Here is a 26,936-nt window from a genome sequence, read left to right on the forward strand (position 1 = left end):
TCTTGCGTGGGGAGGCAAGCTCTCACCTCCACCAAAGTTGGACAGCTGGACCTTGGGACTTTTTGGCTCACTTTAGTCCACCACCTGTGTTGCTGGATCCAAGCTCGTCGTCTGGAGAGGGGACCCACGCCACCGGTCGTTGCTGCAGAGAGGTGCCTTCTGAAGCAGGGAAGTGACTCCGTCACTCCACGGGAGATTCCTTTGGTTCTTCTGGTGCAGGCTGAAGACAGGCAGTTCTCTGAGGATGCACGACCTGGAAACTGTTGCAGTTGCTGGGAGGAGATGAAGATACAATGTTGCAGAAGTCGTCTTTGTCTCCTTGTTGCAGTTTGTAGAGTTCCAGGAGTGTTCAGCTGCAGTTCCGTCGGTAGAAGATGAAGTAGAGGATGCAGAGGATTCCTGATGGAGTCTTGCAATCCAAATCTGAAGAAACACCCAGAGGAGAGACCCTAAATAGCCCTAAAAGGGGGATTGGTCACCCAACCAGGTAAGCACCTGTCAGGGGAGGGCTCTGACATCACCTGCTGGCACTGGCCATTCAGAAGCTTCCAGTGTGCCACACCACCTTGGAATCCAAGATGGCAAAAGCCTAGGGGGTCTGTAGGAGAGGGTGCCTTTGATGGTGTTTTTGTTGTCTACTCTGAGTTGGAAGACGAGGTGTTCCATGACGGTTAAGTGGTCGTCTGGCATGGTAGAGCAGTGAATGGTGGCGATTCCACCTCTTTGGTGGGTGTGGCTGTGGCAATGTCAGGTGAGTATATGTAGGAAAGTACCATCTTGCCTGGCATTTTACCCCCATATTCACTGTATTTATGTTTGTTTTAGCCCTTGTGTCACTGGGATCCTGCTAGGCAGGACCCCAGTGCTCATAGTACGTGCCCTGTATGTGTTCCCTGTGTGATGCCTAACTGTATCACTGAGGCTCTGCTAACCAGAACCTCAGTGTTTATGCTCTCTCTGCTTTCTAAATTTGTCACTGCAGGCTAGTGACTAAATTTACCAATTCTCATTGGCACACTGGTACACCTATATAATTCCCTTGTATATGGTACTTAGGTCCCCAGGGTATTGGGGTTCCATCAGATCCCCAAGGGCTGCAGCATTTCTTTTGCCACCCATAGGGAGCTCAGGCAATTCTTACACAGGTCTGCCACTGCAGCCTGAGTGAAATAACGTCCAGGTTATTTCACAGCCATTTTTCACTGCACATAAGTAACTCATAAGTCACCTATATGTCTAACCCTCACTTGGTGAAGGTTGGGTGGCAAGTTACTTAGTGTGTGGGCACCATGGCACTAGCCAAAGTGCCCCTACATCATTCAGGGCAATTTCCCCGGACTTTGTGAGTGCGGGGATACCATCACATGTGTGCACTATACATAGGTCACCTATGTATAGCGTCACAATGGTAACTCCGAACATGGCCATGTAACATGTCTAAGATCATGGAATTGTCCCCCCAATACCGTTCTGGTATTGGGGGGACAATTCCATGATCTCTCGGGTCTCTAGCACAGAACCCGGGTACTGCCAAACTGCCTTTCTGGGGTTTCCACTGCAGCTGCTGCTGCTTCCAACCCCTCAGACAGGAGTCTGCCCTCCTGGGGTCTGGGCAGCCCCAGCCCAGGAAGGCAGAGCAAAGGATTTCCTCTGAGAGAGGGTGTTACACCCTTTCCCTTTAGAAATAGGTGTGAAGGGCTGGGAAGGAGTAGCCTCCCCAGCCTCTGGAAATGCTTTGATGGGTACAGATGGTGCCCATCTCTGCATAAGCCAGTCTACACCATTTCAGGGGTCCCAAGCCCTGCTCTGGCGTGAAACTGGACAAAGGAAAGGGGAGTGACCACTCCCCTGACCAGTACCTCCCAGGGGAGGTGCCCAGAGCTCCACCAGTGTGTCCCAGACCTTGGGCATCTTGGAAACAGAGGTGTTAGGGGCACACTGGACTACTCTGAGTGGCCAGTGCCAGCAGGTGATGTCAGAGACCCCCCTCTGATAGGCTCTTACCTCTCTTGGTAGCCAATCCTCCTTTCTTGGTAGCCAAACCTCCTTTTCTGGCTATTTAGGGTCTCTCCTTTGGGGAATTCTTCAGATAACGAATGCAAGAGCTCACCAGAGTTCCTCTGCACTTCCCTCTTCAACTTCTGCCAAGGATCGACCGCTGACTGCTCCAGGACACCTGCAAAACCGCAGCATAGTAGCAAATCAACTACCAGCAACATTGTAGCGCCTCATCCTGCCGGCTTTCTCAACGGTTTCCTGGTGGTGCATGCTCTGGGGGCTGTCTGCCTTCACCCTGCACTGGAAGCCAAGAAGAAATCTCCTGTGGGTCGACGGAATCTTCCCCCTGCTAACGCAGGCACCAAAAGACTGCGTCACCAGTCCTTTGGGTCCCCTCTCATCCTGACGAGCGTGGTCCCTGGAACACAGGAGCTATGTCCAAGTGACCCTCACAGTCCAGTGATTCTTCAGTGCAAGTTTGGTGGAGGTACGTCCTTGCCTCCCCACGCTAGACTGCAAACCTGTGTACTGCGTGATTGGCAGCTGCTCCGGCTTCTGTGCACTTCTCCAAGGATTCCATCATGCACAGCCTAGCCTGGGTTCCCAGCACTCTGTCCTGCAGTGCTCAACTCTCTGAGTTGGACTCCGACGTCGTGGGACCCTCCTTTGTGACTCTGAGTGGACTCCGGTTCACAAATCTTCTAAGTGCCTGCTCCGGTACTTCTGCGGGTGCTGCCTGCTTCTGTGGGGGCTCTCAGAGTTGCTGAGCGCCCCCTCTGTCTCCTCCTCCAAGGGACGACATCCTGGTCCTTCCTGGTCCCCAGCAGCACCCAAAAACCTCTACTGCGACCCTTGCAGCTAGCAAGGCTTGTTTGCGGTATTTCTGTGTGGAAACACTTCTGCAACATCCAGCACACCGTGGGACATCTTCCTTCCAAAGGAGAAGTTCCTAGCCCTTTTCGTTGTTGCAGAATCCTTGGATTCTTCCACACAGAGGCAGCATCTTTGCACCTTCATCCTGGGTTTCCTGGGCTCCTGCCTCCCCTGGACACTATTGCGACTCTTGGACTTGGTTCCCTTGCCTTGCAGGTCCTCAGGTCCAGGAATCCATCTTCAGTGCTTTGCTGATGTTTGTGGTTCTTGCAGAATCCCCCTATCACGACTATTGTGTCCTATTGGGGCAGTAGGGGTATTTTACTCCTACTTTTCAGGGTCTTGGGGTGGGGTATCTTGGACACCCTGACTGTTTTCTTACAGTCCCAGCGCCACTCTACAAGCTCCCATAGGTCTGGGGTCCATTTGTGATTAGCATTCCACTTTTGGATTATATGGTTTCTGTTGCCCCTAGACCTATGTTCACCTATTGCATCCTATTGTAATTCTACACTGTTTTCATTACTCTTCTTACTATTACTTACCTGTTTTGGGTTTGTGTACATGTAACTTGTGTATATTACTTACCTTCTAACTGAGGGTACTCACTGAGATACTTGTGGCATATTGTCATAAAAATAAAGTACCCTTATTTTTAGTAACTCTGAGTATTGTTTTTTCTTATGATATTGTGCTATATGACATAAGTTGTATAGTAGGAGCTTTGCATGTCTCCTAGTTCAGCCTAAGCTGCTTTGCCATAGCTACCTTCTATCAGCCTAAGCTGCTAGAAACACCTCTATTCTACGAATAAGGGATAACTGGACCTGGCTCAGAGTGTAAGTACCGCAAGGTACCCACTATAAGCCAGGCCAGCCTCCTACAGTATAGCAGTTGAGTTCTGTATGAATTGTAGTCTTTTCTTAAGTTTTCATATGATTCCAGCATATGAGGTGTTGCAATAGTTGAGGTGACTGGTGATGAGGGCTTGTATGATGGAGCGTCTGGTGGAGACCGGGATCCATTTAAAGATCTTGCGTAGTATTTAGATATTGAGGAAATAAATAGGGGGGACTGTGTTAGTCCAGTTCATCATGGTTGGTTTGTTGTTCAGGATGCTGCCAAAGTTCTGGGCTTGGGCCATGGGAGTGGGGGGAGCCCAGGGTAGTGGGTTACCAGGGGTCATCCTATGGTGAGTTGGTGCTTCTGAAGATCATGACTTCAGTTTTATATGCATTGAGTCTCAGGCAGTTGTCCTACATCCAGTTGGCAATGCTGGTCATGCAGTGGTGGAAGCTGGCTTTCGTGGTGGAGGGGCCTTTGGATAGCGATAGGATGTGTTGGGTGTCTTCAGCATATGAGATGTTCTGTCCGTGGTTCCTGACCACTTTGGCCAGGGGTGTCATGTAGGGTTAAGTAAAGTGGGACTCAGTGGACAGCTTTGGGGTATGTCACAGATGATGTTCTTGGGTTTTGTTGAGAAGGGAGGTAGGAGGACTCTTTGGGTTCTTTTGGTTAGGAACGATGCAATCCATTTGAGGGCGTTGTCTTGGATTCCGATCTGGTGGAGGATCTTGATTAGCGTGGTGTGGGAGATAGTGTTGAAGGCTGCTGAGAGGTCAAGGAGAATGAAGGCAGCATATTCTCCCTCGTCCAGGGTGGTTTCCGATGTTGTCTGTGAAGGCGATAAGTGTGGTTTTGGTGCTGTGTTTGAAGCGGAAGCCTGTTTGGGTAGTGTTGAGGTCATTGTTGGTCTCTAGGTATTCCACGAGTTCATAGTTGATCGATTTCTTGAGGACTTAGGCAGGAAAAGGAAGTAGTGAGGTTTTTTTTGCGCTCATTAGGGTCGTCAGAGAGCTTCTTGAGGAGGGGTTTGATTTCTGTATGTTTCCAGTCATCTGGGAATGTGACTGAGGACATGGGTGTCTTCAAGAGGTTGATAAGTTTGCTTCTTTTTGATTTCATGGTTGAACATGTGGTGTGGGCAGGGTACATCGGGGATCATGAGTGGACGGAGCACATGATGTTGGAGGTGTTTTGCCTAGTGAGTAGATTCCAACTGGGCATCTTGTTGCAGTTGGGGGTTGCTTTGGAGGTCCTGGAGTCTGAGAGTGTCAGAAGTAGTAGGGTGCAGAGTTTCTATAGATGATAGATATCTTGTTGTGCAAGTAGTTGGCAAGGGCATCACAGCGGTGCCTGGATGGGGTGATGCTGTTTTCCCAAGCAGAGGGGTTGGAGAATTCCTTGATGATGCTGAAAAATTCTTTCAGTGGTTGTAGCTGGTTTGGATGCGGCTGGCTTAGGCATTCCTTTTGCTGTCTTTCAGGAGTCTGTGGTACCGGCTGAGAGAGTTCTTGTAGGCGGATCCATTGATGGGTTCCCTAGTTGTGTGTCATCTTCTTTCCTGTTTGTATTTGTGTTTCGAGGAACTTAGTTCCAGGGTGTACTAGCTGGCTTGCTTGGGGTGTCTGTTGGATTTGTGAGTTTTTACAGGGAGCAACTGTGTTGGCGCTGTTTGAGATCCATGATGTGCAGTTTTGACAGCTTTTTTAATATCCTGGAAGGTCTCCGGGGGGGGTGTGGAGAGGTGGAGTTGAGGGCATTGATTCATTGGCTTTCAGATTGTTTGTTCTAGTTGGGGAAGATGGTGCTGGTAGGTGTAGTTGCTTGGCAGGGGACTGGCATGTAGGTGAAGTGGATGATGGTGTGGTCTCGTCAGGTGAGCTTGGTGGTGACTATCTTGGTTAGGCCGACGTTGTTCATGCTTTCTATTAAGTTGGTGCAGTTTTCATCATTGTGGTCTTTGAGGTGGAAATCGAGATCTCCAAGGAAGATGTATTGTTCAGTGTTGATGGCTTGGGGGGTGATGAGGTCAGGGATGGCATCACAGATATTGGGTTGGGGCCTAGGGGGTCTGTAGGTGAGGATGCCTTTGATGGTGCTTTTGTTGTCTACTCTGAGTTGGAAGAGGAGGTGTTCCATGACAGTTGAGTGGTCGTCTGGCATGGTAGAGCAATACATTATGGTGATTCCACTTCTTTGGTGGGTGTGGCTGTGGCAATGTCAGGTGCATTAAGCCAGGTTTCTGTAACGAAGACAATGTTGGGAGTGATTGTAAATTGACGTTCCATATCTTGGTTGTATGCTTGCAGAAGGATCAGGCGTTGAGCAGGAGGCAGTTGAGTTTGTGGGGGGAGATCAAAGCCAGAGAGGTTGCTGCGGTGGAGTGTGCTGCTGTGTTGGTGAAGGAGAAACAGTAGAGGTGGTGAATGAAAGACCCTGTTATGGATTGTAAAGAGATGTAGCAGCTCTTGCTCTGGGGTCCAGGGCAGTGAGTTTGGCTCTGGAGTAGCGGTGGATGGGTGGTGAGCTAGGGTTCCTGGCACTAGGTGTGGGCCAGGTGCGGACAGGTGCAGACAGGCTTACCTTTGCTGCACCAGCAGTGCAGCCCTGCAGGGTCCTCCATAAGTACTCCTGGGAGGTGCCATCAGGGAGGCAGGAGGGTGGGGAAAAACTGTCAGGAAAATCGGTGGCGGCAGTGGTGACAAAAGTAAGCAACAAGACAAGGCAGATTAGTGTTAATGGCAACAGTGCAGAAGTGAAAGAAACAAAGTTAACAACAAAAGGCAGCTGAGCAGCAGCAGCAAGGGGAATGGCAGCAATACTAGGAAGGTCAAGGGCTGCTCACAAGCAACGCACAGCAGCCTTCATAAAATAGTCCTAGGAAGTGGGAGGCAGGAGGGTAGGAAAAAACTGGCAGGATAATCGTCGGCAGCAACAGCAGCAAAAACAAATAGCGAGACTGATTATTGCTAAATAACAATAGTGTAGACGTGACTGAATATAACGAAGGTCTCAGTGGAAAAAAAAGGTTAACGCTAAATACCAACAGTGAAAGTGAAAAATATAAAGTTAGCAATAGACTAAGGACTGTCTGACAAAGCCGTGCAGTGAAAGAAAAGCTAATGCTTTAAGAGGATCCAGAAAAGGTCCCTGTAGCTGGATCAAACCAGGAGGCTCAGAGACTGCAATGCAGTCACCCGACTGGTGGAGATAAGTGAGCTGAGCAGGGGCAGTGGGGAGCAGAAATAAGACCAGGGAGGTCATGGGTTGCTCACCTGGGCCACGCAGCGGCATCCATAAGTAGTCCTGGGAGGTGGGAGGGGCCATCAGAGACGCAGAAGCGTGGGGAAAAACGTCTGAGAAAATGGTGAAGCAGTGGCAAAAACAAGCAACAAGACAAGGCGGATTATCGCTAAATAACAGTGAAGAAGTGAAATAAACAAAGTTAACAACAAAACTAAGGTCTCGGTGAAAGACCAACAGTGAAAGTGAAAAATATAAAGTTAGCAATAAACTAAGGACTGTGTGAAAAACAGTGTAAGAAAAGATAATAGTTAAATAGTATCCAGGCTAGGCTCCCACAGGAGGCTGAAACAAGGGGCTAAAGGACTGCAGTGCAATCACCGGAACAATGGAGTTAAAGGCAGCTGAACAGTAGCAGTGGGGGGGACCAGTGAGGTCAAGGGCTGCTCAAAAAGGCCGCACAGCGGCCTCAAAAAGTGGTCCTGGGGTTTGGGAGCGGACATCAGAAAGGCAGAGGGGCAGGGAAAAACTGTCAGGAAAATCAGCAGCAACAATTGCAGCAAAAGAAAGCAACTAGACAAGGCATATTATCACTAAATAACAGTGAAGAAGTGAAAGAAGCAACTTTTACAAAACTAAGGCCTCAGTGAAAGAAAAAGATAATTGCTAAATACCAACAGTTAAAAATGAAAAATAGAAAGTTAACACTAGACTTAGGACTGTGTGAAAAAACAGTGAAAGAATAGATAAAAGTTAAAGAGAATCCAGGAAAGGTCCCTGAACCAAGGGTGTTTGGAGAGTGCTACCGGCAGAGCTAAAGGCAGCTGTAAAACAGCAGCAGGGGGAGTAGCACTAAGACCAGGGACATCAAGCGCTGCTCACAGAGCACGCGCAGCGGCATCCATTATAAGTCCTGGGAGGTGGTAAGGGTGCCATTAGGGAGGCGTAGGGTGGGGAAAAACTGGCAGGAAAAATCAGTGATGGCAACAGCGGCAAAAGCAAGCAAGAAGACAAGGCAGAATATTGCTAAATAACAGAGAAGTGAAAGAAACAAAGCTAAAAACAAAACGAAGGTCGTAGTGAAAGAAAAAGATAATCGCTAAATACCAACAGAGAAAGTGAAAAATATGAAGTTAGCAATAGACTAAGAACTGTGTGAATAAACAGTGAAAGAAAGGATAAAGTTAAAGAGGATTCAGAGAAGGTCCCCACAGCAAGACCGAATCAAGGGCTCCAGGATTGCAGCACAGTCACCTGACCGGTGGAGCTAAAGGCAGCTGAACAGCTGCAATGGGGGGAGCGGCAAGAAGACCAGGGAGGTTAAGGACTGCCCCTCATGGGTGTAACACATAACTGTTCACTGATCACTGATCTAAAAGACATTAAATGTAAGTAAATAGGAACAAGAGCACAAAGAACAGCAACAACGAGATGTTGTACAAAACATAAATAATTCTAATAGCACTTATTGCAACTACAATGCAATGCTCATAAATTATAAAAATATTTCAGCACACTCAATTCGAGCAAATTGTTACCATCAACCTATTACAATAATTTTCAGTTAGATAATTTCCTCTAAACATTCAATCTCTCAACCTTGTGTACTCTTTGTCTGCCTTTGCTACATCTGTAATTCCTTCAGTGTTTTCCCTCAGTGTTCCGTCGTACACCTCTTTCAGTAAGGTGGCCATCATATCCTGCATGGCATAGTTATCCATAAGGTTAAAGATCACCTTGTTCTCTAATATGTGTCTGGTTTAACGTTTAAATGTCATACAAACTCTTCTAGCCAAAGTCAGTGACATGCCAACAACATGCTTTACATATACAGAAATCTGGATTGGGTGTGTCCTTTAAAGTAATCTCTCTTTTTACAAAAAAAGCATAACAATCAGGCAGTGTGAGCCTTTGTATCTATTTCCTATTAACAACAAATATCCTATGAACTGTGGTTGGTTGGCAGGCTAATCTTTGTAATTAGAGGATGAGCTTGAGGAAAGGAAAACGATTCATGTAGCAGTGACGATTTTGTCTCAATCAAACTTCAAATTAAAATAATATATCATATTTTATTTTATTGAAACCCAAATGTTGCCCATTTGCAGTTTTCTTCTAGAGTATGCCCCTAAGTTTAAAATATTTATGGAGAAATTGATTTTCGAGGAGTTTGAAAATATTGATGGAGATATTGATTTTTCTATTCATTGTAGGCTTATCATTTTAATTTTGTTGCCTTACAAATCTGATTCAATCTACAGTGCATATTCTGCTGATAACATAAGAGCCACCAATACATTACTCCTCCTTTTGTACATAATTTCAATGGATAAAATGAGTAGTAATTCACACGATGCTGCTCAAACTATAAAAACAGAAATATTACCAGCAAATCAAAATCTATTTGCCCCATATGTGATAAACATGCTTCCTTTCTTTGAAATCCCATTTTAGTACCAATAAACACGTTATTTCATTTTTTTATCCTTTTGATATGTTTATGCCTTATTCTTCCACATCTTCATCTGCAATCTGAGGCTATATCCATTCCTGTTATGTTACTAAATGGTCAACAAAGACGTTATAACGTTGAAACAGTTAAGGATTATTGAAAAATAAAATAAGTGACAGTTACTGAACCAATAAGCTAGTTTTTAGAGCGTGTCTCAGTTGGAGATACTTTTACAAGTCACATTATCTTTATTAGGAGCCAAGACAATCCATTTCTGTGCTGGCCTGTAAGAACTTTATCAGCTGTCTGACTAAGCATGGTTAATTATTGAACCTATGATCTGATCACAGGTTTATTAATGTTACCGTAGTGCAGTCATTTTTTCCTCAGCTACTGCTGGCCCACATAGTAGAATGTACAACTTCCCATACATATTGCTTTAAGGTCCACTTGCTCTCTCACTGTCGGCCTCTGCAGCTAACATTAGGGTTCAGAAATATTTTCAAACATTTTGCACAGATGCCCAAATATTCTGTGCTAGTTATAGTTACCTGATGCCATTGTTTAGGTTGCATAATAAATGCTATCCCATTAGTCTCTGTGTGATGCCAAAAAAGACATTCTTGACTTTAACCTGATGCAGAAAAGAGGACGATATGTATGGAATGGGCCTGTACCGAATCCTCAGCTAGAAACAACTGCTTTTGGTTACCGGTTACAGTCCCATCGACAACTCAGTGTTAACCATCAGTCCCAAAGTGTGTACTTGACTTATAGCATTATTATCCAATTAATACTTGGACAGTTTTGAACCATTGTGTTGATTAATGATTAGTACGCACCTCAGTTTTAGTAGGGTTCAATAAAGGAATATTCAACTTCATCTAATTTGCAATTTCTGCCATGGATCTCTTGAACGTTTCTGAAGTCAGATAATAATCCTTCTACCTTACCCAAGACATTTGATATTACGTGGGTGTCATCTATGTATGAGTAGAAATAAGAACTGATTTTCCTTATCAGGCTCAATAATGGAGGTAAAACATCATTCATCATGGGACAACTTCCATATTGACCTTTCAGAGCTACATTCATATGTGGACATTGTTATTGTCTTGATTCGTTGTTGGGATAGAAGCAAACTTTTAGATGATCCAAATAATTGTTGGTTCTCATGAATGATTCCAGCTCTTACCAGAATTGTGGTCAGGAAAGGCATTTGAGACATATGCCTGCATTGTTTCATTCTTTTGTAATCATGGATTTTTTAAAATTAATCTGATCCTAGCCATTATTACAGAATCATTAATCATTTTCTTGAACACCTTCATGGCAGGCTGTCCCACCTTCTTCAGAATCAGTTCAATAAGGTTGAATTTGTAGTCTTTAACTGAATTTGAACACCATTCACCAAACCTTTACACAACCTGTCAAATCAGATGATTCTAATATCGCCTGTCTAGAGTTAGTTACAACTGATTCTTGTGAGAAAACAGGGCTGATTGCAGAGGCCCCCTAATTTTTTGCCCCCATTTTCCACTTTATGCTGGTGTTTTCCTGACTCTGATGGTGCCCTGGGTACTGCTAACCAGTCCCAGGGCCTGTGCTCTGTGCAAAATGGATATGCAAATTAGGCTAATTATAATTGGCTAAGTTAACCTACCTATAAGTCCCTAGTATATGGTAGGGCATGTAGGTTTAGGGACCACAGCATAGGTGGTGCACACCTAGGTGCACTGCTGAGGTGCCCAGTGTCATTTTAAAGGCAGGCCTGCCTTGCTGGCTGCTTTTAAATTAAAGTTATATGCAAATTCGACTTTGGAATTAAAAGTAGTTCCAAAGTCTTAAACTACCTTATTTTTACATATAAGTCACCCCTAAGGTGTGCCCTATGTGCCCCTAGGGCTGGGTGCCATGTAACTATAAGCAGGGACTTTATAAAAATAGATTTATAAACCCTGGTGAGGTAAAAACAGCCAAATTCGTTTTTCCCTCATTGAAGTAAATGGCCTTCATAGGCTAGAATGGGGAGACTTTATTTTAAATTTTAAAGTCTCCTTAAATGTTGCATACCAAGAATTTGGTATCAAATTAATTGTTGTAATAAATCCCAGAACTTCCAGTTGTTGGATTTAATATAACTTGTTCAGGTAAAAAGTTTTAGACTTTACCTAAAAAGTTGCCAATTTCAGCCCTGCATTGTTTTTGCTGCTGTGCTCTGATTGGCCAGCCTGCAGCAGCTTAGCCAAGCTGCCTTGATGAGGTGTGAAGTGGCCTGGCTTCACACAAAGGAATGTGCCTGTGGGAGAGAATCTCCCCTCAGCAGATGGTGAGGCAGGAAGTGGGAGGGCTGCCAAACTGGTCTTCAAAGGCAGAGAAGGACATTTGGAGCAACCAGCAACACCCCCACATCCTGCAACCCCAGACAACTAGGTGCCCCCTTGATTAGACTAGGAGAGGGCAGGAGAGGGCTGTGTTTATGATTTTTAGCCACACCAGTGGGTGGGCTCAGCCAGATGTAACCTCCAAAAATCAGATTCAGCCATGTTGGATTTTTAGAGAATGTTGCCTTCTGGGCTGGATTTTTGCCACACTTCCCAGGAAGTGGTCATCACAGGGGGACGACCCTGTACCTGATTGGGGAACCAGGACCCCCCTGCTTTTCACCCAGGAGCAAGGATAAAACTGGCAGACCTGCACCCACACCTCAGATCCCCACCAGATTTCAACAAGAAAAGAACTAAAGGAGAAGAAGGACTGCCCTGCTGGACCCCTGGCCTGCACCTGGAACCTGCACTCAGAAGGAGTGCACCAGCTGCACACTTGGGCTTCACCACAAGAAGGACTTTGCCTGGCTTCAACTGGTTCAAGGAGGGACTCCTTGTTTGCTACAGGTGAAAAATAGCTAGCCAGAGTCCCCTGCACCAACTCCTGAAGAAAGTGACCAGCTGACCACTGTCCAGTGGCCAAAAAGGAGTTTGCGCCAGGTGCATTCTGGGAGTTGTAGTCCGCACCCCCCAAGGACCATCTCAGAACTTCTGGACCCTTGGGGTGAGCTGTGGACCCCAAAAGAACCTTAAAAGAACATCTGGGTGAAGCCCCAGAAGTTTGGAGAAGATTTGAGAATTTTTGTAAAAAAGCTCCATAGAGGGACCGACCCGCCGCGGAAATTCTAGCCGGCTTGCCTCAACCGCGACCCGGCCTGATTTGGTGGTTCGTCCCGGTAAAGAAAAATCTCCGAAAAAGAGACTAAGTCCGAAGGTAAAAAGTTGACCGGGACCTCCCAGCCATCGTATCCGAGAAGGGCTCCATGGACGTCGGATCAAGATCCAGGTTTACCCCGGTCGAAGGATTTTCACCTCGAAAAAACGACTAAGTCCGAAGGTAAAAATCTCCACCGAGGAATCCAGCATCGCGTATCCGGAGAAGGGCTCCAGGAGGTCGGATTGGACTGGCAGGCTCGTCCCGCTGAAGAAAATCTTCAAAATAAAGACTAAGTCAGAAGGTAACTTTTTAACCGAGGCCTCCCGCGACCTGTAGCCGAGCAGGGCTCCATCGCGGTCGGCCTGAAACTTTGACTTTGCCCCGGTCGAGGTGCAACCAGATGACCCGATTGGCGCTTTTTGTTTCTAAGCGCTAGAAAAATAATAATTCTTTAAAAATTCAAATCTCCGGTTCCCCTTATCCGATTTTATTCGTTTTTGTGTCATTTTAAAGATAAAAATATAAACTATTTTTATAAATTGGTTTTGGATTTTTAAACTGTTTCCTGTGTTTTATTTGATTACTGTTTTGTGATATTTGAATGCTTTACACACTGTCTCCTAAGTTAAGCCTTGACGCTCGTTGCCAAGCTACCAAGGGTTGAGCTGGGGTTAATTTACTGAGACCTAACTGGACCTAAGTGGAGGTTAGTGGCTTGTTGCTAGGTGTAGGTACCTACCTGCCCTTACCAATAACCCATTTTCCAACAATTCTTTGGTAATTTATTGTCTAATTATTGTTCTACTGAAAAATATGGCCTGCATAAATATTTTGTATAGTTAGGATTTCTACTTTGGAACTGCAAAGAAACCTCCTACTAATGGTCACGATTTCAAAGATGTGATCTTGTCTCCAGTGCCTGAATGAGTCTGTCACATGCTTGTTTAGACCCATATTTTGTCCATCTAAATTTACCCCAATGTAAACAGGGCAAGTTCATCAAAAACGTTTGCTGGATCATTAGTGAACCAGTGGAGGACTGATGAGGAAGGTTAAGTTCCTTTTCCTGTTGCTGTCTATGCTGCAATATTTGTATTTCATAGGAAAACTACATCTCAGTATGAGAAATGTCCTCTTATCTGAAGGAGATAACCAAATGGTCATTCCACCCACACCCTTAGGGTTATATATAAAAATATTGAGATCAATATCTACATATAAATAGATTCCACAATTACATATCTTAAAAGTAAGCATATACTGGGAAGTATAGATTTACTATTATTATCACCTCATCTGCTTACCTTGATAGTATTTTGGTAGCTAATATTTTGGAGGTGCAGTAGTGTAATGTGCTTTTTAGTCACACTTGGTGTTGACATTAATAATTTAGAGGCTTTAAATAGGATTGCAGTGTATGATAGTGGTAATATATTGTCTCCACGTCCTACTTGCCTCTTAGCTACTTCTCTGCACAGTTATATGCTCACTCACTCAGTATAGTGTGCAGTTGCTTCACAGGATCTGTGGTTGCTTTGTGGTCTGTACAGTGTTTCTTTTATGCTGAATATATGTTTTTCAATATATAACTTATTGTGCATTTCAAACAAAAGAAAAGAACAGTTCTCAAAGCAGATGCATATTTATTTGATTACAAGCAACACATTGATATAACACAACAACTTTATTGTAGGCAGTTAAGTATTATATCTGCTGATGGGGAGAACCCCCATGTGATGTCCACAAGGAGAAGAGTATGTGAAAAGAGGCCATCTGAATCTCAAGTTGTGAAAAAGATGCAAAATGAAAAACTCATCCAGGCAGAAACTGCAGAAACAGGACGGGTAAGATGTATTTCCTTTGCCTTCAATGTTAATAATGAAAATGGTGTAAATATAAGTTCTCTGAGGTCATGCGGACAATGTTCTGCATAATATTGCTTTTCCCAACCTCCTTGTGACAACTGGTACTGAAGCTGGGTGTTGCAGGGTCCTCTTATGTATACCTGAATAAAGTAACTTGCCTTTTCCTGGGGCCTTCTGCCATCTTTCAGTGTGTACCATTTAGCATTTCAGTCTCACTAAGGATGCCTATGTCATTGTCTAACATCCTTTCCCAACTTCATTGAGTCTTAGTGTATTGCAATACAAGAGTCAACTGAGCTGTAATAAGGGGAAAGTTTTCTTTGAGTAAGCACAGTCATGTGATTAAGAGTGTGCATCATCAATGATTTGGAATGATTCAGACTACTTTGAAGCACCAGTGATGCAGGATGAAAAGGCAACATCGAATCACCAATTAAGCTGGAAGAGAGAGGCAACTTCGAAGCCTCATTTATCCCACAGGATGATTAATGTACCACTGATGTGCCAGTAATACAGGATGAGCAGAGCAGCATTGGAATACGAGTGATTCAGGTACCTCAGTGCTGAGGGTGAATTGTCAGATTAAAAAAGTATATTGACACTTTTACACTCCTCTTCTACAAAAACAAATTGGTAATGGCCAGATTTAAAGTAGGCCAGATAACTTCGACCCCTGTGCAAACCCTGTGCAGGTATCGAAATTAGAAGTTTTGTGCAGTTTACCACACCCGGCAATTACTGCGTGAAATAAATACCACACCTATATATGCATATTTTGGTGTAGTAAACACCAAAATATGTATGTTGTGGTAAAGGACAAAACTCGTAATTGAAGGTATTGAAAGTAATTAGCTCACCCCATGAACTCCTAACCCCACATTTTACAGCATTAATTTTTCTGAATTTGCATGCTGTGCATTATTCCGCCATCTAGTTGTCGGGACTGGAATTCTCCAAAGTAGTAATAGTCCCTCTTCTTTTTCCACTTTTTGTTTTTGTCTGTTGAAGACCTCCTCCTTTTGGTGCCTGGATCCTCCTCTTGTGTGTCATGCGACCTCTCCTGAAGCCTTCCTGTTGAACACCATCTTCATATTTTTTTGTTGTTGCACGAAGTGTCATCAAAAGTTTGCCCAAAAGGATAAGCATCTGGAGTTCAACTTGTGTTTAGCGCTCTATCACAGCACCATCAACTGTGGGGCCTGCACAGACTTTAAGCCTAAAACCTTAAGAGCGAGAGACAAATGAAGGCAGGCTCACTACACGGTGCAGAGGCAAAAGACATCTCCATCTCTAGACGACTTAAGACTATCCACAAGGAAGAAAATGTCACCAAGGGAGCCAAGGAGAAGGATCGGACGTTGAGTTATCTATCGTTGGTGTTGAAAAGGAACACCAAAGACAAAAGGTAGCCCTGAAAAACACAGTGGGGGAGTCCAAAATACCCAGCTCAAAAATTCAAAGAGGGGTCTCAGCCTCTAAAATTTGTTGACTGGGCAAGGCAAAAGCAGGCAAGAGATACCACAGACAGTCGAACTGAAAAGACGTTGAAAGACGATAAGAGTCAAGGAGAAGACAAAAGAGATCGAAGCCAAGAATCTTTGATGTCCAGAGAAAAAAAGAAAGGAGAAACGCCAAAAAAACCTTAGTTGAAATAAGTGTTTGATGGCATTTGAGACTGTAGATACGCATGCTCTGCATTCTCCTGCCATCTAGTATTGGGTCTGGAGTGTTGAAAGTTTCACGGGATCGAGTGACTCCTCTTTCTGTGTGATACTGCGAAAGGGCATCAAGTGTTTTGTTAGATTGTTTTCTCTCTACTGTGGGGTTCGGACATGTACTTTTTTGCTCTGTCTTCGACATACTCCTGCCCGAGACTTTCTCCCTGTGATTTCTATATTCATCTGCATTGTACTTTCGATCACGGTTTCTGTTCGTACATCGTTCTTTCCATCTCAATGGGTCCAATTTCAACCACACGCCCTTTGGGGTGGGCTCCGCCAGCCTTCGTGACTATATATACATGGTGATGAAAAGAATGTAATCCTGATGAAACAGACACCGTTTCAATTCTGTCCTCGGTGCCACTCAAATCACCCTTACACCATTCCCCATTGGCTGCATCTCACCGGATCATCAAGAGACTACCTGCAAGGCTTGTCGATCGTTTCAATCCAAGAAAATTCTTCAAGACTAAGGAGCTCGTAGGTTGGAGGTGGAGCGCAGATCTCCAGAAGGCACCCTGGATATTTTCGGGGAAGAACATGCACAGGAGGAGCCAGAACAGGAAGAAGCCGTCTCCATCTAAGATTCAGTTTCCGACATCCAATCTGACATTGGGAGCCAAGAACTGATGTTGGCACAAACGGTGAGTACTGTGGCCCCACCTCCACACACAAAAACTCTGAAAAACGTCCCTACTGAGGTCACTGGATCACCACTGCAGTCATGCCATGGTCAGTCTCGGAAGGACGGTTCGGCTGCCCCGTCTATCGGCTCGACACCGAAAATTATGAAGACTACTGATGTGTCCACTTCAGTCTGACCTACTATTGGTAAGCAATCAGCACCAACTGCACCTGCTTCGAGCCAAGACTCTTTAGAAGCAAGTTCGGCACAGAAAAATGCCCATCGACCAAATCTACCGCCTAATTCAGTAGCTGAGAGAGAGCACTCCACACTTTAGATGTTGAAAGAGCACTCATATTGACAGGACAAAAGAGTTTAGGAAAACCAAACAACGTTTTGAAGCTTTTGCTTTGCTGTTTAAAGATAATGCAATTTAAAAAAAAAAAGCATAGCTAGATGGATTAATAAATGCATACAAACATGTTATGCTAAGGCAGAAAGACAATTGCCGCAAACTCCTGGGGCACATTTCACTAGCGAAAAAGGTGCTACTATAGCATTTTTTGGGAACTATTCCTTTAGCTGACATCTGTAATGCATCTATGTGGTCTATACCGCACACATTCACAAAGCATTCTTGGGTAGATGTACAAGCACAACAGCAAGCAAATGTAGGGCAGGCTGTCTTAAGACTATGTTACCAGACAACTACAACTCCCACAGGCTAGTCACCGCTTTTTGGAGGGACTGCTTTACAGTCTATGCAGAGAATGTGTATCTATAGCCACACATGCCATTGAACGAAAAATGTTACTTACCCAGTAGACATCTGTTTGTGGCATGTAGTGTTGTAAATTTACATGTGCCCTCCTCATCCTCATTTCTCGAGTTTGAGGAAAGAGCTAGAGAAATAGAATGGAAGAAGTGGTGGCTGGAATCTGAAATTGCGGCAATTGTACAGAAAAAAAAGGATTTCAACAAATCCCAATGGGAATCTGAAATTCCACACAAGCCACCAAGACATGCAGATAGTGGCATGGGGGAAACTGAAGAGCTAGAAACACCTACAACACCAGAGCCACACGAAGAAGAACTAGAGCAGGAGTTCTTCTATGAAGAAGAAGATCCAGAGCAGGTAACAGTGTAAATGCTACAGTAAGGATCATAATGCACTAATAGTCAATGGAAGGACATTCAGATCGATTCCCCTGATGGGAATTGACACCTTCCAATCAAGAGCTTCACCCCTGATGACATTGCTATATACAATCAGCTTATTAATAAAGTGGCCGGAAAATGTGGGGATCAATTAGAGGAAGACAAGGCCCAGTCCTGCTTCTTACTTGGGACATTAATGCCATTGTAAACCAAAAAACAGTTTCTGACCATGCTTCCCAGCATTTTAGATCAAGGCAAAGAGGCATTCAAAGAACCAGCTAATTGCAAAGCTGTAAAACCCAGAGCTGAACAAATATAGACACACCTCAAAAGACCCTCTAAACATCAAGGGAACAGTTCAAACTCATTCTATCATGCAGCCACTGCATGAAAAATGCACAATATTCATACAACTCCTGGTCCGCCCCTAGATACAGAAAGCAAACAAATTGATCTAGTGGGAAGATAATTCAGAGATAGAGAATTGCAAACTCCGATGATTTGTTAAACCAGTACGGCTATCAACAGTGAAGCTCATGAGACATCTACCAGAGCAATACAGTAAAAGGCTGCGACATCGGCTGAAGAAGGTAAAATCATTCCCAATACTTGTTTCAAATCATCTCTGGATGTGGCAGACACAGCTAGCCATCAGAAGATGGCCGGAACAATTTCATGACGACATGCTTGGCTAAGGGAAGTGGGGTTTAAACATGAAGTACAGGCATATATCATCAAATACCTATTTGATGGAGAGCATCTTTTCAGGGCTGGTGTAGACAACACCTTACAGCAACAAAAAAATGACAACAAACTGCATTCTTTGTGGGTGCCATACAATTTAGAGGGAACCTAAGAAGAAGTGGAACTCTGTCAGAAAGCCAATAGGAAGAGGGAGCGTTACCAGTACATCCTCACATCAAGGACTTCATGGGGCAAGTCAGTCACAAACAACACCTCAAACCTGGCAATTTCATTCACAAGGGTGACAGTCTAAACAGGGACCTGCAAGAGCACAAGCATAACCACAAACAGGAGGACCAACATCCTCCAGTAAGTGATTCTACCAGGCAACAAAACCTCTCATATTCAACACCTGTGGGAGGAAGAATACACAACTTCCTTCAGGAGTTGAGGAAGATAACCACAGGCAATTGGATCATAAGCATCATAAAATATGGGCATTCCATAGAACTATTAAAGACACCACCAGTAAGGGGACCAAAGAAAAAGTTCTTATCAAAAGGAGAGACATCATGACTAATCAAGGAAGTAGACAGGTTGCTTGAGAAAAAAATAATAGAAATAGTGCCCCAAAAAATAAACAAATCAGGGGACCTACTCAACCTATTTCATAATACCAAAACCAGATAGATCCTTGCACCCAATTCTAGACTTAAGGTCATAATCAAGTTTATAAAGACACAAATATTTAAATGCACTCCAAAGGCAGTCATCCCATAAATATAACAAGCATTTGCAATGCATTGGGTCTCGCGTTTACTTGAGTTAAAGCTATTAGCATTGTAAACTCCTAACCGGACTTTTCTTGCCACATAAACTGAAAATTAAACAGTTTCACATAAGCGAGCCGACGGCTAACATGAGCGCTAACCAAACACACGAAAGGAAACAGAAGTTCGCTCGCAGTGAAACATATTGGCAAAAGTGCATTTATCCATGTAACCGGCAAAAGTGCAATTATCCATATAACCGGCAAAAGTGAAAATATCCATGTAACAGGGTCGATGTCATGCAAAGCACTCTACTACTGCCCAGCGAGATCACGCTGCCTACGAAATAAAGAGAAAAAGTTGTGCAGAAACCATATGGATAACATGGAGCCTCGTATGTTTTCAGTAGTTGACGGGTGCGCTTGAGGAGGGCTAAACACCGGAAAAGGCATGACATATGCATGCCTTCCACTAATGAAATCAAGTGAATTTTAAAAGGAAAGCCCACGAACCAACCAAACTGATGGGCTTGACATGGGTGTTGTTAAAAGCCCACAGAGATATTACACCAGGGACAGAGCGCTTTGCGCTCGACCCTAAAAAGGAGACTATCTGGCAACTGTAGACTGCAAATATGCTTACCTGCACATCCCTATGAATCACAAACATAAACAAATATTGAATATGTGTTGTCATAAAAAAACATTACCAATTCAAAGTGCTTGCTTTCGGAATAAAGTCAGCTTAAAGGGTTTTATTTACAACATGCTCAGCTGCTGTAGCAGCTCATTTAAGAAGACAGGAAAGTCACACAGACCCTTACTTCGATGACTGGCTAAAAAGGACAAGCTCTTTAAACAAATGCAAAAAAAGATATTCAAACAGTTATGTCAACACTGTTCAATCTAGGACTTTCAAAAGAATACTGAAAAATCATCAACAAAGCCAGAGCAGGAACAAATCTTTCTAGGAGGACCATTAAACACAATAGAGCTGAATGCTTATCCCTGCGCAATAAGAAAAAAATCAATACTTTAAGAAACTCTCCTTTACCAAAAGGGTCAGACTCTGACAGTGAGAACTGTGGGGAAAATGTTAGGGAAGATAACCTCATCTATCCCGCTCATCCCATATGCAAAGCTTATTATGAGACTGATTAAAGAATGGCTACAAAACCAATAATCACAAGTAACACAGAGTTGGGAAGATCTAGGGGTTGTCACACAAAAAATACAGGAAGAGAGAATTTGGTCTAACAGAACACAGTTAGCAGTGGGAAGACCTTTTACATACCCAACTCCTATAGTGACCATTACAACACATACCTCACATAAATGGGTTGGGGAGCTCTGTAACTAGACAGAACAGGAAGTAGTTCAACACATCAATGTCCTGAAACTAAAAACAGCATTCCTAGCCTCAAATGCCTTTCAGAAAGAGCTTTGAGGAAAACCAATATTAATACAACAACGTTTTATATCAACAAACAAGGGGGAGCACAATCACTTCTGCTATCAAAGCACACATAAACAAATTTGGAAATTAGCAATTCAGAGACAGATGTACCTCTCAGCAATCCATCTCCCCTGGAAAGACCATGTCTAAGTAAAAAAACTAAGCAGACTCTCATTAATTACCCATGACTAGCAATTCAATCAATAAGTACTCAAACAGCTTTTGAAATGTTGGGGCACACTAAAAATAAATCTATTCACAACATTAGAAAATGCAAAATGGTAAAACCTCATGGCAAAACATCCACATCACCAATCATAGGAAATGCCCTGTCGATAAGTTGGTCAGGGATATTTGCTTACACCTATCCCCCAATATCGCTGATACACAGGGTAATAAACAAATGCAAGAAGGACAAAATGATGTTAATTCTTATTGCACCACAGTTGGCAAGACAGACTTGGTACTCAGATCTAATAGTACTTGACAAAAGAAACAATCAGAAACAACATGACTTACTGTCAACAAGCGCCAAGTTCTTCATCCAGAACCAGAGATATTAAGGGTCTGATTTAGATTTTGCCTGACTGGTTACTCCGTCACAATAGTGACAAATAACCTGACCGCTAAAATATAAGTCCCAAAGGATATAATGGGATTTGCAACCCCTGTCAGAAAACCATAGAATATAGTGGGATTCATATTTCAGCGGATAGGATATCCATCACCGCTGTGATGGAATAACCAGTCCCCCGAGATCTAAATCAGGCCCTAGGTCTAGCAGCCATTGCTCTTGAAGACTTAGAATTTGCCCACCTGCATCTTCCAGTTAAAACAATGTTTTTGCTCAGAGAAGCCAGAAGGCCAATAACAAGAAAATGTTTTCCGGCAAAATGGGAAAGATGTATTCACTGGTGTAAAAGATGGGATATTCTTACAACACAAAGGAGTCTACAATACTAAGGTATCTCACTCATCTTGTAGATTGCAAGCTATTGTATGACTCCTTAAAGTAACATCTAGCAGCCACCATGGCCTATACCAGGGAACGCTTAGGGAAAAGTCTCTTTACTCCTTGTATAATTAAAAAGATTATTAGAAGGAGCAAAAAGAATACCACCCAGAAGGGCACCTACTCCAGCATGGAACTTATATGGTTTTAACACAACTGATGGGGGAATCCTTTGACCCTCTTCCCAATGTATTTCTCAAATGCTAACGCTAAAAACAGCTTTTCTGGTAGCAATGACATCATTGTGTAGTGTAAGTGAGATACAAACTCTTACAATTCAAGAACCTTATTTGCATATTCACAAGGACATAGTGGTTGCGAGAACAGACCCACAATTTCTACTTAAAATAATCGCAAATTTTTACATTAATCAGTCAAAACAAATGGCAGGTTTTCCCCAAGATCCAAAAAACATCGCTGAGAGAGCATTACACATGCTGGATGCTAGACAGACAATTGTACTATATAGAAAGAACAAAACAAATCATGAAAATAGAACAATTATTTCTATCCTTTGCAGAAACTAATAAAGAAAATCCAATCACCAAAGGAGCTATTGCAACTTGGATTTCTCTAAAATTGTTTCATGCAAGTGCAGGAGCACCATAAAGTTTTAACCCAAGGGCACATTCAACATGCAAAAAAGGAGCAACAATAGCCTTTCTTACATACATCCTATTACAGGATATTTGTATGGCAGCAACATGGTCATCTGTTCATACTTTCACAAAACATTATTGCATAAACATTCAGATGAGCAAAGAATTTAAAGTTGGACTAAAAGTACTTGAACATTTATTCACAAATTTAAGCTCACCTTCATCCCAGCCTTCTCAACAGTGAAGTATCACTAAAAATCAATGCACAGCATGTGAATCCAGAAAAGATACATGCTGCAAAACAAACTAGTTTCTTACCCGTAGGTGTAGTTTTGCAGCTTGAAAACTTTTCTTGATTCACAAGCAAAGAAGATGAAGCAAAACAAATCTGATGATGGCAACCAACAGAAAGGCTTCAGGGGACGCTATGTGGCACCACAAGAGGAGGTTTCAGACACCATATGGTGAAGGCCATTGACGCAAAACATGAAAAAAAGGAAAAAAGGGAAGAAAAAGAACTACTTCTACTTTGGAGAATTCTGGTCCTAATTACTAGATGGCAGAATAATGTAAAGCATGTGCATCCATAAAATGCTTCAAGCTGCAAAACTACACCTTCAGGTAAGAAACTATTTTGGTATCAGTTTTCAAAAGCTGCAATAAATATCCATTACCTTCTGGAACACTTATAATTAGGGCCTAAGTAGCGTTTCAAACTACCTCACACATTCTATACAACACTGTAGGAACACATCAGAAATCGAAAACATTTTAAGAAGTGCTGGCTTATATCATATGCTGCTGTAATAATTGGAATCATCTAACAATTTTGGCTAAATAACTCCATCTTCTCAACATCCTTTTGGTTCTCCTTTGTCAACCAGACAAACAATTCCGTCAACCTATCCTGATCTTCTAGGGTAGATTTACATTGGAAAAGCCCTGCCCATCATGTTATCGTTCTGTGAACATCTAAGTATTCGGGCCATTACTGGATAGTTATTTCTAAGCAGACTGAGTACAACCTCTGTAAGTGGACAAGGTGTGTCTTGTTTCAAGCACGGTGGAGAACAGTGAAGTCACCTACAATTGACCTTTAGAAAGCTCATAATGCTGTACTGAGACCTTGCTTATAGGGATATGGGCAAATCCATTGGGATAGAACAGAATTTGACTGTTTCTCCTCTTCATGAATTCTGCAGTCTTGTTGTAATTGATGGTTTGCGTTCTAGTCTGAATGTGACTGGAGAACATAAGCATACACATCCATCCTATAATCATGTTTTGAAAAATAAAGCTTAATAGTTTGAGGGTCACAGGCTGCTAGTCCATGATGTTCCTATTCAGTACTGCTACATAAAGGCAGAAAATTCAATTTTTGTTTTGGTCCAAAAAGGACCAGCTATTCAACAGCAGAGGACTGTGGAGTTAATGTTTATGGAAATTGAAAGTGGACTACAGTGCTCAAGCATTTGAAGGGCCAGTATTATGTTATGTCTATTGGATTGAAAGCTGAAGAAATAAATCTTTTCATCTCTATAAATTAACACATTGATAATGATACTTCTTCAATTAATGTCTGCTTAAATAGAAAGATTGGACTGTTGGATTATTATATTGCCCTTGGGAGTATAAGTGTTCGTCTTGATTAGAAGCATTATAAATGTCACCTGCTAGAACAAGATGAAGTATTGTAAAATCCCAACACTGGAATTAGCACAGAATGCTAAAAATATATGAGAGCAGAGGAAACAGGACATGGCAGTGGAAACTGTTGTGAAACAACACTCATTGAGTATAACTATAGAAGCATGCCTTGTACCTTAATGTATTATATCCTTTTAAATATGGCTGGTTAATCGGGTATAGTTCAAAAAGGAAGGGTGCACTGAATTGACCTTTCTTCTAACTACAATAATCTACTCAATGTTGCTATTGTAATGCTCATTGTGAAGAAGGTACTTGTAAATAGAGAAAGGTTTACCATGCTTTACTTGAGAATCCACAGCACAAGGACTAAGCTATGCATGTGCCAAGAAAAACCTTGGTCACCATCAGGTACCTTTGCCAAGCTCAATGACTTATTTGTAAAAAATTAAGATCTGGGTGAGCTCTGTTACGATATGAACTTGTGATATCAAGGTTAACTCTGCAGCCCACCAAGCTATTTGCTACCAAATATAAGGGAAAGTGTTCCTTCAATAATATTGAATTACTAGAAATCAATTGGGATAAAAATTTAGAAATATTACATCGGCCAGGATACAAACTATTGAATGGGGGTTTTAAAGTTACGGTGCGAGAAATAACGTTTATAATCATCAAATTATATACAAAACATAGATGGAAGTCTTTAGCTCACTAAGGGCCTCATTATGAGTCTAGTGGTCACTAGACCAATGCAGTGTTTGGTGGAGTTTTGCCAGAACTCCGCACTCCACCTCAAACTCTACATATTAGCTGGGACTGGGTAATGTTGAGTTAATTGAAGAGTTGGTGAGGTAACAGGACTGGTGTACTTGAAAAATAATATAGCACCTTAAGCAGCATTTTTGCTATAGCTACACAACTCATAGGCGACACTAGACAAAAGTGGGTGTCTGCACAGAAAGTGCACAGAGGTTTCTGCCCCCCCCCCCCGGGGGTGCAGAAACCTCTAGGCACCAGGGATATTTTTTTGTTTTTTGTTTTGTTTTTGATTTTAGAGGTGGGGAGCGACCCCTTAGGCAAGGGTCGCTCCCATAGGGGGCAAATTATATTTAGGCCATTTCTGCCCCCACTGGGGGCAGATTGGCCTATTTTTATGAGACCAATCTGCCCCCAAGGGGGACAGAAACTATTAGACACCAGGGAGTTTTTTTTTCTCGTGAATTTCACTCAAGGGGAGCGACCCCTTAGGCAAGGGTCGTTCCCCTGGGGGGCAAATTAATTTTAGGCCATTTCTGCCACCTTGGGGGTCAGATCAGCCTATTTTAATTAGGCCGATCTGCCCCCAAAGGGGGCAGAAACCACTAGACACCGGGGGATTTTTTGTTGTTGTTGTTGTTTTACAGATGGGGAGCGACCCCTTAGGCAAGGGTCGCTCCCCTGGGGGGCAAATTGTATTTAGACCATTTCTGACCCTCTTTGGCGCCAATGTCACGCAGGGGGAGCAACCCCATAGGCAAGGGTCGCTCCCCAGGGGTGTTGGGGGGGGGCAAATTTATTCTAGGCCATTTCTGCCTCCCCCTTGGGCCGGCTGATCTAGAGGCCAAAATCCACAGGTAAGCACTTTGCAAAAAACACCTCTGTTTTCTGTGAACAAATGTGATGTGTCCACGTTGTGTTTTGGGCCATTTCCTTTTGTGGGCGCTAGGCCTACCCACACAAGTGAGGTACCATTTTTATTGGGAGACTTTAGGGAACGCTGGGTAGAAGGACATTTGTGGCTCCTCTCAGATTCCAGAACTTTCTGTCACCGAAATGAGAGGAAAAAGTGTTTTTTTGGCCAAATATTGAGGTTTGCAAAGGATTCTGGGTAATAGACCTGTTCAGAGCCCCACAAGTCCCCCCATCTTGGATTCCCCTAGGTTTCTAGTTTTCAAAAATGCACTGGTTTGCTAGGTTTCACCAGGTGCCGGCTGAGCTAGAGGCCAAAATCCACAGGTAGGCACTGTTTTCTGTGAAAAAATGTGATGTGTCCACGTTGTGTTTTGGGCCATTTCCTTTCGTGGGCACTAGGCCTACCCACACAAGTGAGGTACAGTTTATATCGGGAGACTTTCGGGAACGCTGGGTGGAAGGAAATTTGTGGCTCCTCTCAGATTCCAGAACTTTCTGTCACCGAAATGAGAGGAAAAAGTGTTTTTTTTTTTGGTCAAATTTTGAGGTTTGCACAGGATTCTGGGTAACAGAACCTGGTCAGATCCCCACAAGTCACCCCTTCATGGATTCCCCTAGGTGTCTAGTTTTCATAAATGCAGTGGTTTGCTAGGTTTGACCAGGTACCGGCTGAGCTAGAGGCCAAAATCCACAAGTAGGCACTTTGTAAAAAACACCTCTTTTTTCTGTGAAAAAATGTGATGTGTCCACGTTGTGTTATGAGCCATTTTCTTTTGTGGGCACTAGGCCTACCCACACAAGTGAGGTACCATTTTTATCGGGAGACTTGGGGGAACACAGAATAGCAAAACAAGTGTTATTGCCCCTTGTATTTCTCTACATTTTATCCTTCCAAATGTAAGGCATTGTGTAAAAAAGACATCTATTTGAGAAATGCCCTGTAATTCACATGCTAGTATGGGCACCCCGGAATTCAGAGATGTGCAAATAACCACTGCTTCTCAACACCTTATCTTGTGGCCATTTTGGAAATACAAAGGTTTTCTTGGTACCTATTTTTCACTTTTTATATTTCAGCAAATAAATTGCTGTATACCCGGTATAGAATAAAAA

General features: G+C 43.2%; 1 protein-coding gene across 1 annotated transcript in view; it reads left to right on the top strand.

Moving 5' to 3' along the window:
* The window catches only part of ABCC3 (ATP binding cassette subfamily C member 3), a 691,699-nt gene that overhangs the window by 481,490 nt on the left and 183,273 nt on the right, over positions 1-26,936 (top strand). The window contains exon 21 of the mRNA XM_069200423.1: positions 14,307-14,457. Within this exon, the coding sequence (XP_069056524.1) occupies positions 14,307-14,457 (151 nt within the window). The remainder of the gene's footprint in view (positions 1-14,306; positions 14,458-26,936) is intronic.

The sequence above is a fragment of the Pleurodeles waltl genome, chromosome 7 (genome assembly GCF_031143425.1).
Source record: "Pleurodeles waltl isolate 20211129_DDA chromosome 7, aPleWal1.hap1.20221129, whole genome shotgun sequence".
NCBI classification, from domain to species: Eukaryota; Metazoa; Chordata; class Amphibia; order Caudata; family Salamandridae; genus Pleurodeles; species Pleurodeles waltl.